The 13,879-nt window shown below is 39.2% G+C and overlaps 1 protein-coding gene across 3 annotated transcripts in view; it reads right to left on the bottom strand.

The window, feature by feature from the left end:
* Positions 1 to 6,574: 6,574 nt before the first annotated feature.
* PNPLA8 (patatin like domain 8, phospholipase A2) overlaps positions 6,575 to 13,879 on the bottom strand; it is a 42,429-nt gene continuing 35,124 nt past the window's right edge. For 2 of the 3 annotated variants that reach the window (XM_082311010.1, XM_082311011.1), the window contains exons 9-10: positions 9,388 to 9,583; positions 6,575 to 7,438 (exon numbers count right to left, since the gene is read on the bottom strand). In XM_082311010.1, coding sequence (XP_082167136.1) covers positions 7,164 to 7,438; positions 9,388 to 9,583 — 471 coding nt within the window. In that variant the 3' untranslated portion in view covers positions 6,575 to 7,163. Of the gene's footprint in view, positions 7,439 to 9,387; positions 9,584 to 12,875; positions 12,985 to 13,879 lie in introns of those variants that run through there. The other variant, XM_082311013.1, reaches the window with a different exon arrangement.

Raw genomic sequence — 13,879 nt, forward strand, 5'->3', positions numbered from 1 at the left:
CCAGTTTACAAGGTTTTGAAAAAGAAAAAAAGCTTTTAAATGCTAAACTCATAAGTTTGCAGAACTCAGCATTGCACTTTAATGGTCTTAGTAATCTGCCCAGGTTGTCTCTGTGGTTTTACAAGAAAACACTATATTACAGCTTCTTCTTGAAAGGTAAAGATTTCAAAATGCTACTGTGTATTTTTTATGCTATTGAAACTATATGGTAAAAGAGCCATTGATGATATTGTTAAGAGAAACCGATAAATTATATGAAACCATAAATAAAAAGCAAAATTGCATTTCTACTAAAGATTAAACATGCATTACCAGGGATATAAGTACTGGAGTGTTTCAGTACTTGTTTCATTTTTATATTGTGCTGAAAATCACTAATGATTCCCCCTTACTGAAGTCTGCCAAGTTTATGAAATAATAATAGGATTGTCCTTGTTAAATCTTGAAGAAAGAACAATAAAAAAAATTGGTTTTGTTGTGTAAGTAGCTGCAAACAGTGAAGGACATCAGCAAAGTATTGAACCAGGTGGCACACTGGAATTAACTGGTACGTACCAGGAGGTTACGGTTCCGTGACTGCAGGTATGGAAATGAGGAGGCCGGGAGTGAGGAGGCTGAGCAGCAAACAGGGGAACCAGGGGGCAGCAGCCCCTTGAGTTCACACCTCAGTGATGTGCGGCTGGAGCAAGGAAAGAGCCTGCACATCTTGTTCCTACAGAGTTTGAGGAGGAGGGATTTGGCATGCTTATTTTTCCTTGTAAATGAATGTGATTACACTAAAAATATACCTTACTTTTAGCACTGAACTGTTCCTCAGATGGAACAGTTCTGCAAGGTCTGAAAATTTGACTCACTTTTTAGGCAACAGTGCAAAAAAAAAAAAGTGGTTTTGCCTTCTTGCCTTATGTAGTTGAGTGTAGTTTAGTGTAAAAGACTACAGATTTATACCACAGCTGTGCCTGGGAGTGCAGTCCTTCAGCAGAAACGGGAAGCCTTAACACAGCCTCTCCTGCAAAAGATTATGTCTGTATTTAATACTCGTGATTTTGAGAACAGTCTTTTAATGGAAGAAAATACGCACTATTTGTTGACCCAGCAGCATACAGGTAATCTCTGTTGAAAAATTAATGGTGCCAATAAGTAGTAAGCACACGCCAGATTTTTCCTTCACTTGTCATGTGTCTTGTATTACTTCAGCCTCTGTCAGGTCTCTTGACCAGCTAGGCAAGGAAAGCAAAATAAATGAAACGCTCTGTAAGTGATGGATCAAAGATAAGACATAACCCTCATCTATTAGGCCTAATGAGAAGGGGCTGTTAGAAGCTCCCATAAGCCTATGGGTGCTGTTACATGTAAGGGGTTAATGAGTTCTTACCTGTTGCATAGGTTAGAAGGGATCCAGTTGGCCATGGAGACTGTAGCCATTCTCATAGTGCATTATAGAACCCCATTCATGAGCTCAGTTTCTAAAACTTGCACTGAAACAGGTTCTTTTGCTCTCTTAATTCTCTGTATAGCTTCCTGTAATCTTGCTCCTTGGGGCTTTAGCACCTTTTTACTTTCTGGCTAAATTTATTTCTGGTCAGTTTGAGCACATTTGGTTTTATGCAAGTGTTGTCCTTTACCTTACTATCTTTTCCTTCATGAAGTATTTTTGAACAGCAGCATGTACCCTACTTCCAGCCCTTGTTTTGCTAGATGAAACAAACCATGCTCTCTTAAATCTTCCCTTTGGCAGCCCTTCTTTGCATCTGTTTTAGTCTGAATATCTCATTCTCTAATAGCAATGACTAAAACTATAATTATATTCAACTGCTGCTGCCTGTGCCTTGTGCAACAGAATAAGTATCTTCATATCACTGCTGGAATGGAGGCTGACAGGAAAAATCCTAAAATCAGTGATCACACTTCAACATTTAAAAGTTTTATTTTCTTTCCTTTGGTAATGAAACCCCTTCAATTAAGATCTCCTTCTGCATAGATAATTAGAAACTAAGAGATGACCTAGAGGCTTCTTCTGTTTCTGACTTTGCATAAAGGGAGATTATTTTATGTCTATACCTTTTCATTTCCTGGTCTGGACTCTTTCTTCCTGCCTTTCAAAATCAGAGCAAGGACATTATGTCAGTTTTGCAAAGAATTGACATAATCGCTGTACTGGCTCTGGCTGAGGTGGAGTTAATTTTCCCCATAGCAGCCCTCATAGTGCTGTGCTTGGTATTGCTAGCTAGAAAGGTGTTGATAGCACACCAGTGCTTTGGCTGCTGCTGAGCAGGGCTCACACAGCATCAAGGCTGTCTCTCCTACATTCCCCCGTCACCAGCAGGCTGGGGGTGGGCAAGGTCCTGGGAGGGGACATAGCCAGGACAGCTGATCCAAACTGACCAAAGGGATATTCCATACCATATGACATCTGCTCAGCAATAAAAGCTAAAAGAAAGCGGGGGGGGACGGATATTCGTTATTACGTTTGTCTTCCAGAGCAACTGGTACGCGTGCTGAAGCCCTGCTTCCCAGGAAGTGGCTGGACATTGCCGGCTGGTGGGAAGTAGAGAATAAATCTTTTGTTTTCCTTTGCTTCTGCATGCAGCCTTTGCTTTTGCTTTATTAAGCTGCCTTTATCTTGACCCACGAGTTTTTTTCCATCTTATTTTCTCCCTCCGCTGTCCTGCTGAGGAGGGGAGTGATAGAGCAGCTTGGTGGACACCTGGCGTCCAGCCAAGGTCAACCCACCACAATCACTTTCTAAACTAAAGCATGAATGAACTTCCCGATTTTCTTTCCAGGATGCAAACCCGGCACATTTCAAATGGGAACACTCATCTGGGCAGATAAACCTTGTTGTCTTCTCTGACCTCATGAGTAACCTGGAATGGTTATCTACTATCATCTTGTGCTTTCTTATTCTAGATTCAGAATTCACATTGATACCTCATTTTTTTCAGGTTTGTTGTCATTTTCCTGGCCAAGGAATTCCCTGGTGCATTGATATACATCCTTATTTCTGTAGGTGTGACAGCTGACTCAATTTCAGTTTGTTAACTGGATAACTGCACAGCATTCCCAAGGGTACTTCTGCAAAGCAGGATTCCTTTAACGTGATGTCCTGCATTAGATTATTCCTTCGCCCATTGTTAATTTTACATTTTCATTCTTCAGAGGCACTTTTTTCATTCTAGCCTATTTTATTCTCAAATTCGCGCTGCACTGAAATCCTGTTGTTCAAAATGTTCATGATCCCTCCTAGACTCACCTGTGAAGAGAATTATCACGTTATTCAATCCATCCAAATGATTAAAATATGCTAGTATTTGACCCAGCACTAATCTCTCTGCTCCCTACCAATAAACACCCTTAATTTAAAATTATTTTTCCTTATTTAGCCAGTCCTGATTCCTCTGCAGTTCTCCTTATTCCATTTTCTTCTATTAAAGTATCATGTGGGATTCCACATCTAATGCCTCAATAAACTTCCCCAAAATAGTTTTGCTTTATACACAGTGCTGTAGGAACACATCCACGATAGCTGGGATTCCTTGCAAACTGCTAACATTTTTTTTGAAGTAACTAAAAAGTAATTACAGCCAGAGTGATAAAACTGTTGCGTCTGCACATTTTAAAGGGATTTAGAGGGGAGAGCAACTTGTAATTAGTGCCTGATAGACAGCGCAGCACTTGCAACACTGAGGATCAAAGAGTGCCGTTTGAAAAGATTCAATAGATGCATCTTGTGAATTTATACACACAGTGGCCTAAAACAGTCTGAATTAATTACTCTCTAGCTCAACTCAATTCCATGTGTACTTTTAAAAGCCACACCTAAGATAAAACATTGTTACAGCAATAAAGAAGAGGAAAAAGGGTGAATGAAGATAAGATAGTAACTTCCAGCAAAAACAGTGTAATCACAAATCCAGATCTTGCCCTAACTGAAATAAACTCCTTCCCTATCCTGAATACAGCAATACGTATAAAATTAGCAATACATTTAAACTGAATCAGAATCTTTTCATAGAATGAACCGATTTAAATACAGCCTTTTTCTTCTTGCTCTTTATATGTAGCCTTGACCTCATCGGTTTAAGAACTATGATTTTTTTACCCTCTATAGTCACAAGAGTGAACTGGTGCTTCATGAAAGATTTACCTAGTGTTGTTGCTATCACTTACCTTTACATGCATGTGCTCTAACTCAAATATTACTATTTATGCAACTCAGAACCGGACTTTCTTTAGTGCAAACCAAAGATTAAATTCAAGCTTTACAGAGGTCTAACATGAAGCCCATGCACTTCTCATGTCCTGGTTTCTGGGCAGAAGCAACACACACTGGGATTCTGCAGAAAGCAAGCAACCAGCTGCAAGTACCATTTTGCAAGTACCCTTTTGAAGGCAAAACAGTACTTGCCTTCACTCCTGTGGGACGGTTAAATGCATTTATGTATATCCACTTGGGAAGGCCACCTCAAATAACATGGAGACAATGCAGATATCTTCACAAGTATATTGCAATTTCTTAAATATAGGATCTAAAAAGTCAGCCAAATAGCTGCACTCATCAGCCTAGAATATTTTAATGTAGTCTTCTGGGAGGTGAGGCACCTCATAAAGAACTAGAAAAAAACCTGATACTTAAATAAAGCTAATTTGAGATATTCTGTACTCGTTCAAAAGATGGGTAGCTTTCCTGGTTTACATTCTCTATCAGCTCCCAGAATAATGTTAAATTTATCCATGAGAAGAATAGAGAGTACTTGGAGAACTTCTCAATGAAGAAAAATTCTTGCATTATGGCAAACAGAAACAACATTCTACCTGCGAAGCTCGGTTCAGCTTATGCACTTACCCCGCTGTCTGAACATCAGTAACTCACAGGTTTTATTTGTATAAAAATTAAGTGCAAATGTTATCACTTTGTTCCCTACAGGTAAGGCTTGTCTTAAACAAACGCTTATCCCAAAAAGCTATGACTGGAAACTTAGGTATTCAGAATAATGCCTTGGATAGCCTTATGGATGATGCCATGACTTCACTCTTTACCAGGGAAAGAAGTGCACTATGTACATTGTTACAGGAGACTATCCTATATTGTCTGTTTTGATTTAGGATGCTGCCAACACAGCTTAACTCTGTACAAGCTGCCTTGATCAGAAAAATGTTGACATTTCTGTTTTATATGCTTAAACTGTCTTACACCAATGGGAAAGGCTTTATCTCGTTATTCTTTTACTCAGTTCTTAGCAACTGGAATGGAGAAGGGAAGTTGCATAAACTACAGTTGCACCAAGATCATAAAACTTTCCTTTTTAGTATTTTTATTGACTTATTCAAGGAACTACTTTTGGTGTTTGTAGTTAAAAAAAAAGGGGGGGGGGAGCAATGAACAATATACGTTCTTTGAATTCTTATCTTCAAATTGCTGTAGCTTTTTAACTTCTCTTTCTCTCTGTTTCTGCTCTTTTCCCTTCCTCACATACTGAATGACAAAGGCTTCTTTAGTCCTTATGCACCTAGAATTTGTTTGCATTGGGAACAATTTAAAAAACGTGAAGGCTACAGCTTATGCACTTATGATGCTTACTAGCTCCATTGGCAAAAACAAGCCAGAGAACTGAGGAAGCACCAGAAAAGTATGGATATCTGGGTAAAACGACACAGGTAACAACCAAAAATACATCAGATTAAAAAAAGAACAGTCCAAATCAAATGTTTTCTTGCAGTCACAGAATACTATGTAGCAACTCCTAAGATAACAAAGGATCTCAGCTGTCTTCTTCAAAGTTCCTTTCCTAAAGGCAGCCTAGTAACATTTTCAATGTTTTAAGACAAGTACAGAAGGCAACTATCAAAGTAAACATTATTTTTAGTAGACAGTGCAATGACGGGTGATTAGTCGCAAAAAGGCAGCGACAAATGCACGGGTTTTTAGTGAGACTGGACATTTTATCTACTGCATAAAACATGCATTTAATCTAGTAAATATTTTCATGTACTGTAGCTGTCTACTAAGAGGCAAAAACTCACCCAGAAACCCGTCAAGCCATCTTATTAATGGGTACATCCCCAACATGTGACAGCAGCTGTGTCTAACTCAAATTTCACTGCAGTCATACGGTTTTGAAGAACTCATGTGTACCTTCGTGTTGTTGAAAATGTTTCATTGATGTACTATATCGTCACAGCTTACCACACCACCCTTCTTGACATAAGCAGAAAGTTGCAAAGCAATGAGCACTAAGATCATAGTAACTAAACGTTAACTCCACAACTCTAATTTCAAGAGGATGCATATATGAAAGTTAGAAGAGAAAAGGAAAGGTATAACTTATTATTTCATGTATCAACTGCTGATCTTCTTGACTGGAGACACCTTAAATTTGGCATCCAAAACTAAAGCTTCTATAGTGAGCTTCTCACTCGTGTGACCGATTTCAAGACTTTATTTCCTTTATCCTGTGACAGGAATAGCTGCTCAAGTGAAGTTTTGGGGCTTGGGATTATTTTCAAATAATGAATGAACCACTCTGAAGTTCTCCCAATAAAAACAATACGCAGCAAGTCCTAAAAATATCAGTTAATTTTGATAATTTAATATGCCATTTATAGTCATCCAAACATCTTACTCAATACTGTTATGTACAAAACCCACTGAAAATAAAAAAAGAATTTAAATGTTATCTTTCAAATGTAAAAGTGCAATTAACACAGGCAAAGTTTTTGTAAGAACGTTACATTTCCATTAAATTCACTGGCTACATAAGAGCCTAACAGGCATACTGCCTACACTAAAGTGAACGAGGATTTTATTTTTTGTCAATTTGAATAAGCCTGGTAGTTGATAAATAAAGTTTTCCGGCCACCATAATTATGGTACATACATCCAAAAATGCATAGCACAATTGTTTTCATAATTTTCAGTTTTACCGACTTTAAGAAACTTAAGTAGAGCAACAGTAAGATCCATAAAGTTCAAAAAATAATTAACACCATAAAACCTTGTATCAAGTAAGTGTGCACAAAACAGCCATCCTGCATTGCTTTCTCCAGAATTCTGATAGCTTTCCAAAGATGTTTTTTACCTCCAATAAACATTCTTCCTTTACAGTACTGAATGGATTTTCTGGAACAACATTTACATTTATGATCTTTCATGCATTACATATTCACAATTTGGAAAGAAATGGAAGGCCTTCATACATGTCAGCCTTTAATCTTATCCAGTCCTGAAGTCTCTGCAAAGTCGTTTTTTCTTGTGTTAATATTTTTGCAGCTTTTCTCAGTTTTTCTTCATTTCGTTCTAAATAACGAATTCCATCTGTCTGCAGCTGATTGAGTTTCTCTTTACGACTTTCATCCAGCGGTATGTCTTCATTCATAAGAGGGTTAAATCTGAAATAAGTATCTGGAGGTAACAGTGCATCCAGCATGGTGTGAACTTCTGTATTGAAAACAAATGAAGGAAACAGTTATATTTACATGAGACAGACAAATTGTCCTACAGTCTCTGAACGACATGTGCTCTGGAGTGACACAGTAAGTGTAAATACGTGCTGCTTTGCTGAGTAAATGTTTTTCCACCATTGCCTTATCAGAAACCCTTTCTCATTAGAAGGTTTGCAAATGACCCTGTACCTCTGTTTGCTCTGGAAAAGCTTCATCTTTTAGTCTACGACAACTTCACTGGTATGACAATTAAGGAGGCTTTGCAGCTATCCAGATTTTTAATTACATGTACATTCCATTCGTTTACAAGTGAGAGCACATTCTGAAGAGCAGGAATATAACTTACATGTTCCCATTCAGGATACCCATGATTTGTTACACTCAGTACTAACAGAAGTGGGTATTATGAAAACGACAGCTATATATTCTTCTCTACTCTCAAAGACTGCAGTAAAAAATATGTAGGTTTAAAGCTTTCTTTTGTGTGCAACTACTTCATTTTTTTATATATTACTACAGATTTTGGGTTTGAATTTAACATTCATTTAATTTAAAATGTTCACATTAAATTAGAACAGTTCAGTTAACTAGTACAATAATAAACTGGCTATGTAATGTATTTGTATGTTCCTCTCTTCCTTTCCCCCTCTCTTTTATAACCTATCTTCTCCTTTTAGATCTCTCTTCTCTCTGTTGGCTCCCATAAAATTCCATTTCCATGACTTCCTTCATCTTTCATTCTCTTTTATTTCCATCTTCTTTCCATTCTTACCACGCTCCTCCATTCTTTGAAACATCTACTGGTATATAAAAATTTTATACTGAAAAAAATATCATGGGTAAGACTACAGCAAAAGATTCTTGTTAACCTGAAATCTTCTCTCCTTGGTCCCTCCTCCTGTAAATTACTCAGCTGCATGTCTTTTCTTGTCTCACCACATCCAATCTTTCTTGCCCTATTTAATACTCTCCCCTTTTTCTTTCATAATATAACTTTGCATTTGCTCAAATCTACTCTCCCCTCTTTTCTTTTCCTCTCCTTTGGTCTCCACAATGAACTGTCTTTTCCTCTTCTTCCCCATCAAATTTCTTGCCTGATTTTTCAGCTGCAATGAAACTTTTTCTTCCCTTGATAGAAAGTGGACAGCACCTCTCTCCTTCCCACAATTCCCACTGCCTTTCCACGATTGTGCAAAAAACAAAGGCGGCCCAAAATCTGTCGTCTTCTTAGTAATGACAGTCAGTTGTCAGAGATCAGGCAGCAAGGGATCTAGACTGCAGGAGTATTTCTTGTTCCCTAGCATTTTACAGTATCAGTTTCCTTTGTAAGAGGGGGGGAGCATCTGCATATCAATATTTCCTGTTTATAAAAACAAAACAGATGTAAACTGCTAGTGATGGAGTTCCAGTGTACTCCCATCCTAGGAACACAGTTTATTTTGGAAAACACATGCTTGGCTCCTCCTGACAGCAATGGAAGGCATGACCATTGGCAGAGACAGTCTAGTCCCTGGAAAAGCACATGTATAAAAGCACATAGAGAAAAGAACAGAAGTAAATACTTTTTCTGAAGCTGTTGAAAACCAACCAATGTTCTATATTAACTATTAAGTATTTCTGTTTGTGTCATCAACCTCATATTAACAGTTGAGAACCCATAAACTAAAAAAGCTTAGCAACAATATAGTGAAGATTCATGGAGATAAGGCTATGAAACGCATTCATATTATCATCTCCAGAAAACCTGTAATACTGGTACTAAAACACGAACTCTACATAATGAGTTATGAAGAGACACGTTTCAAGTAGTTTCAATGGGGCAGGCAGAGAGGAGAAGGGGAAAGACAAAAGGTTGCAGACTGCTCTCTGAATTGGAACTATAATTCTAAGAAAACATAAAAACCTGAAAACAATCACAATACAAACGCATCTCAAGACGCCAACCTTCTGTGTCAGTTGCACTGCTGATAACGTTGGTGAGTTTGGCTTTCAAACTGGTGTATGTGACGTTGGTCTTTCCTTCACTTTCATATCGACCAGTGCCCAGCGATATTAGACACTGCAATGGAACATTTGGCCAAAGACACTTGCATTCATGAACTGCCAGTGCAGAAGGATTATTTAGAAGCAGACCTCCATCCTGTAAATTAAAAATAAATACAGGTGTTAGTACTATACGTAACATAGAGTCATAAAAGAAACTGCAACTATAAACTAAACTAGCACAGCACTAATATACAACATCAATTAAATCAAACAAGCATTAACGTCCATCTTTTGTGCAACTGTTCTGTTGTGCTATGCAGCAGCTGCACAGCGAGGCTTCCTGGGCTTATGGACACGGGCAGGGCAGCTCCTGGGTCTGTGGTCAGTTCTGCTGTTGTGAGTGTTGTATAGAAGAGGTAGGCTGAAACAACAGCATTCACTGAATATCTGAAGAAGTTACGACTTCAGCTTCTAAAGACCTTTTAGGTAAAACAGATATGCATATTGACAATTTCGTAAACAATCAAAAAGTCTGCATCTCAAAATGTTTATTACTGGTATTACAAGGATATGTTCTGTAACAAAATCCAAATCATTACCTACAGATTCTAAAAAAAATAAAATAATAATAATAAAAAAAAAATCGCAAGACCTAAGCTTGGCCAAATAAGCTTGGCCAAAGCTACATTATAAGCACAGTCGTTACACAGCATGCTATAGCCTGGATTTACGACTTGGAAAATCACAGAATCATTTAGGCTGGAAGGGATCTATTGAGCTCATCTGGTCCAACCCTCCTGCTCAAGCAGGGTCAGCTAGAGCACATTGCCCAAGGCCATGTCCAGTCGGGTTTTAAGTATCTCCACAAATGGAGACTCCAAAACCTCTCTGGGCAACCTGTTCCAGTGTTTGACCACCCTCACAGTAAAAAAATTCTCTTGTGTTCAGATGGAATTTCATGTGTCTTCATTTGTGCCATTGTCTTTTGTCCTGTCAGTGGGCACTACGGGGAAGAGTACGTCTCCCTCATCTTCATTCCCTCCCATCCTTTATTCATACACATTGATAAGATCCCCCATGAGCCTTCTCTTCTCTAGGCTGAACAGTCCCAGCTCTCTCAGTCTCCCCTCATATGAGAGATGCTCCAGTCCCTTAATCATCTTTGTGGCCCTGCGCTGGACTCGTTCCAGTATGCTCATGTCTCTCTTGTACTGGGGAACTGGACACAGTACTCCCAATATGGCCTCAGCAGCGCAGAGAGAAAGGATCATCTCCCCTGACCTGCTGCCAACACTGTTCTTAATGCAGCCCAGGATGCTGTTGGCCTTTTTTGCCATAAGGATGCGTTGCTAGCTCATGTTCAGCTTGTTGTCCACCGAGACCCCAAGGTCCTTCTCTGCCAAGCTGCTTTACAACCAGTCAGTCCCTAGTGTGAGTTGGTGCACGGTGTTATTCCTCCCCAGATGCAGGACTCTGCCTTTCCCCTTGTTGAACTTCAAGAGGATTCTCCAGCCTGTTGAGGTCCCTCTGAGTGGTGGGCCCAACCATCTGGTGTACCAGCCATTCCTCCCAGGTTTGTACCATCTGTGAACTTCTTCCAGGTGCACTCTGTCCCATCATCCAGGTCATTAATGAAGATGTTAAATAGTATTGGCCCCGATATTGACTCCCAGGGTACACCTCTAGTGACTTGCTTCCAACTGGACTTTGTGACACTGATCCCAACCCTCTGGGCCTGGTCATTCAGCTAGTTCACAGTCCACCTCACTGTCTACTTATTTAACCCATGCTTTGCCAGCTTGTCTATGATGTTATGGGAGATACATGCCAAAGCCTTTACTGAGGTAAACAACATCCACTGCTTTCCACTTGTCCACCAAGCTAGGCACCTCATTGCAGAAGGCTACCAGGTTGGTCAATCATGAGCTCCCCTTTGTCAATCCATGCTGACTACTCATGATCACTTTCTTGTCCTTCATGACTTTGGAAATCCTTTCCAGGAGGATTTCCTCCATCACCTCCCAAGGGATTGGGCTGAGGCCAACTAGCCTGTAGTTCCCCAGAGCTTTCTTCTTGCCCTTCCTGAAGAAAGGAATGATATTTGCTCTCCCAACCTCTCCAACTCACCGTGATCATTTAAAGATAAACAAGAGTCGCCTCACAATGGCATCAGCCAGCTCCATCAGCACTCATGGGTGCAACCCATCAGGCCCTATGAATTTATGTATGTCCAGTTTGTTTAACTGCTCCCTAACCTGGTTCTCCTCCACCAAGTGCAAGTCCCCCTTGCACCAGACTTTCCCTCTAGCTTCAGGAGCCTGGGATTCCTGAAAGCCGTTTTTACTGGTAAAGACTGAGACAAAGGCAGCATCAAGCATCTTGGCCTTTTCCATGTCATTTGTCACCAGCTCCCCTGCCCCATTCAGTAGCGGGCCCACGTCTTCCCTAGTCTTCCTTTGCTGTTTATGTACTTGTAGAATCCTTTGTTGTTGCCGTTCACATCCTCTCCAGATTCAACTCCAGGCTGGCTTTGGCTTTCCTAACCCCATCTCTGCAAGACTGGACAGGAGCTCTATACTTCTCCTGGGTCACCTGCCCCTGCTTCCACCTCTTGTACACTTCCTTTTTATGTCTGAGTTCAGTTAGGACCTCCTTGCTCATCCATGCCTGCCACCTTTGCTTGATTTCCTACTTGTTGGGATGGTCCTTTCTTGAGCTTGGAGGAAGTGATCACCAAGTATCAGCCAACTCTCCTGGACCCCTCCTCTCTTCAAGGCCATAGCCCATGGAATTCTTCCAAGCAGAGCTCTGAAGAGGATGAAGTCTGCTCTCCTGAAATCCAGGGCTGTAGTCCTGCTTTTTTTGCTGCTCCCTTCTCTTAGGATCTTGAACTCCATCATCTCATGGTCACCGTAGCCAAGGCTTTCTTTACTTTCATGTCCCTGACCAGTTCGTTATTCTTCATAAGCATCAGGTCCAGCAAAGCACCTTTCCTTGTTGGCTCCTCCATCAACTGTGCCAGGAAGCTGTCATCAGTGCACTGAAGAAATCTCCTAGATTGCTTGAGCTCATCTGTATTTTCCTTTCATCAGCTATCAGGATGATTCAAGTTCCCCCTAAGGACCAGGCCCTGGGAACGTGAGGCTTCTTTAAGTTGACTGAAGATCAGACTTCAGCCCAAGACTAATAGGAACAAAGGCTACTCTTACAAGTCTGGAAGTGAGGAGACATCTTTTGCTAGGAACATGTCAAAAGCATAGGTGATGAGGCTGGGATAAAATACTTTAGGACTAATAAGAATCAGTATGACTGACAATAAATCTGAGAAGCATTCGGACAAGGAGATTTTGATCCAGCAAATCTCAAAAAGTATGCTCGGCACTTCTTGGAAGTAAAATGATCTTCACTTCAACTAAGAAATAGATTACTTTGGGCTTTGAATTAAATAAGACTTTCTATATTGGAAATGCCTTAAAAAAAGCAGTTATAAAGGCAAAACTTAAGCTGAAAACATTATCAATAGCAGAGATGAAGATCTTTATAGCTGTTCAAAATCTATACAAAGAAAATAAGTAAAATATAAAAAACAGAATATTGACTACAATAAGCATTATGCAAAAGCTCCCTAAACTCCCTATATCCCATACCTAACCATCACATTACAAGAACAATAAAAAAAAAAAAGGCAACTCTACTCAGGAATAGCTTAGAATAAAAAATGTTTTGGAATTGATAAACATTTTACAGGAACTCCTTTTAACTACAGCTGCTCTAGATAAGTAAAAACACGATTACTGAGATGAGTTTTTTGAGTTTTTTTTTTAATTAAGCTTTTCTTTTCAACCTACAAAAAGCTCTTTGAACTCCTTCTGGATACTGTCCGCTTTGCTCAAAACACTGCTAAGATGAATGGTCTCTTCAGTGCCTATTATCCTTTGCTTATGTTTAAATTAGCTTCTACACAGAAAACTAAATACAAGGATGTTTTTGTCCTTGATATAATTCCCCATGAATCTCAGTCTAAAATCTTAATAGTTATCTTTGTGGTACTTACTTTTTTGTTTAAATCCTAGATTAAAAACATGCTTACCAAATAATTACCACTGATCTTGTCAATATAATTTAATTAAACATGATTGCTTCACCATGGGAAAATCAGTGTTATCAAAAGCTAGGGGGTATGTAATACTGGAATTCTATAATATTTTTGTAATTTTGACAAATAAAAGATCAAAGGAAGGTAAAGTACACATATCTACACATACCAAATGTGTATTGTGATGATAACTAATAGCTTTGTGCAATGATTTCCATATTTAAACATTCTCCAATTTAGGTTTATTGAAATGACAGTAAATACCCATTCCTAGTAATTTTCAATTTAGACACCTTTCACATAACTTCTAGCATTTATATAGATACATGTAATTTTTGGAAAGTTAGAAGTAGG

The sequence above is a fragment of the Platalea leucorodia genome, assembly GCF_965183815.1.
Source record: "Platalea leucorodia genome assembly, chromosome: 4".
In the NCBI taxonomy this organism is placed as follows: Eukaryota; Metazoa; Chordata; class Aves; order Pelecaniformes; family Threskiornithidae; genus Platalea; species Platalea leucorodia.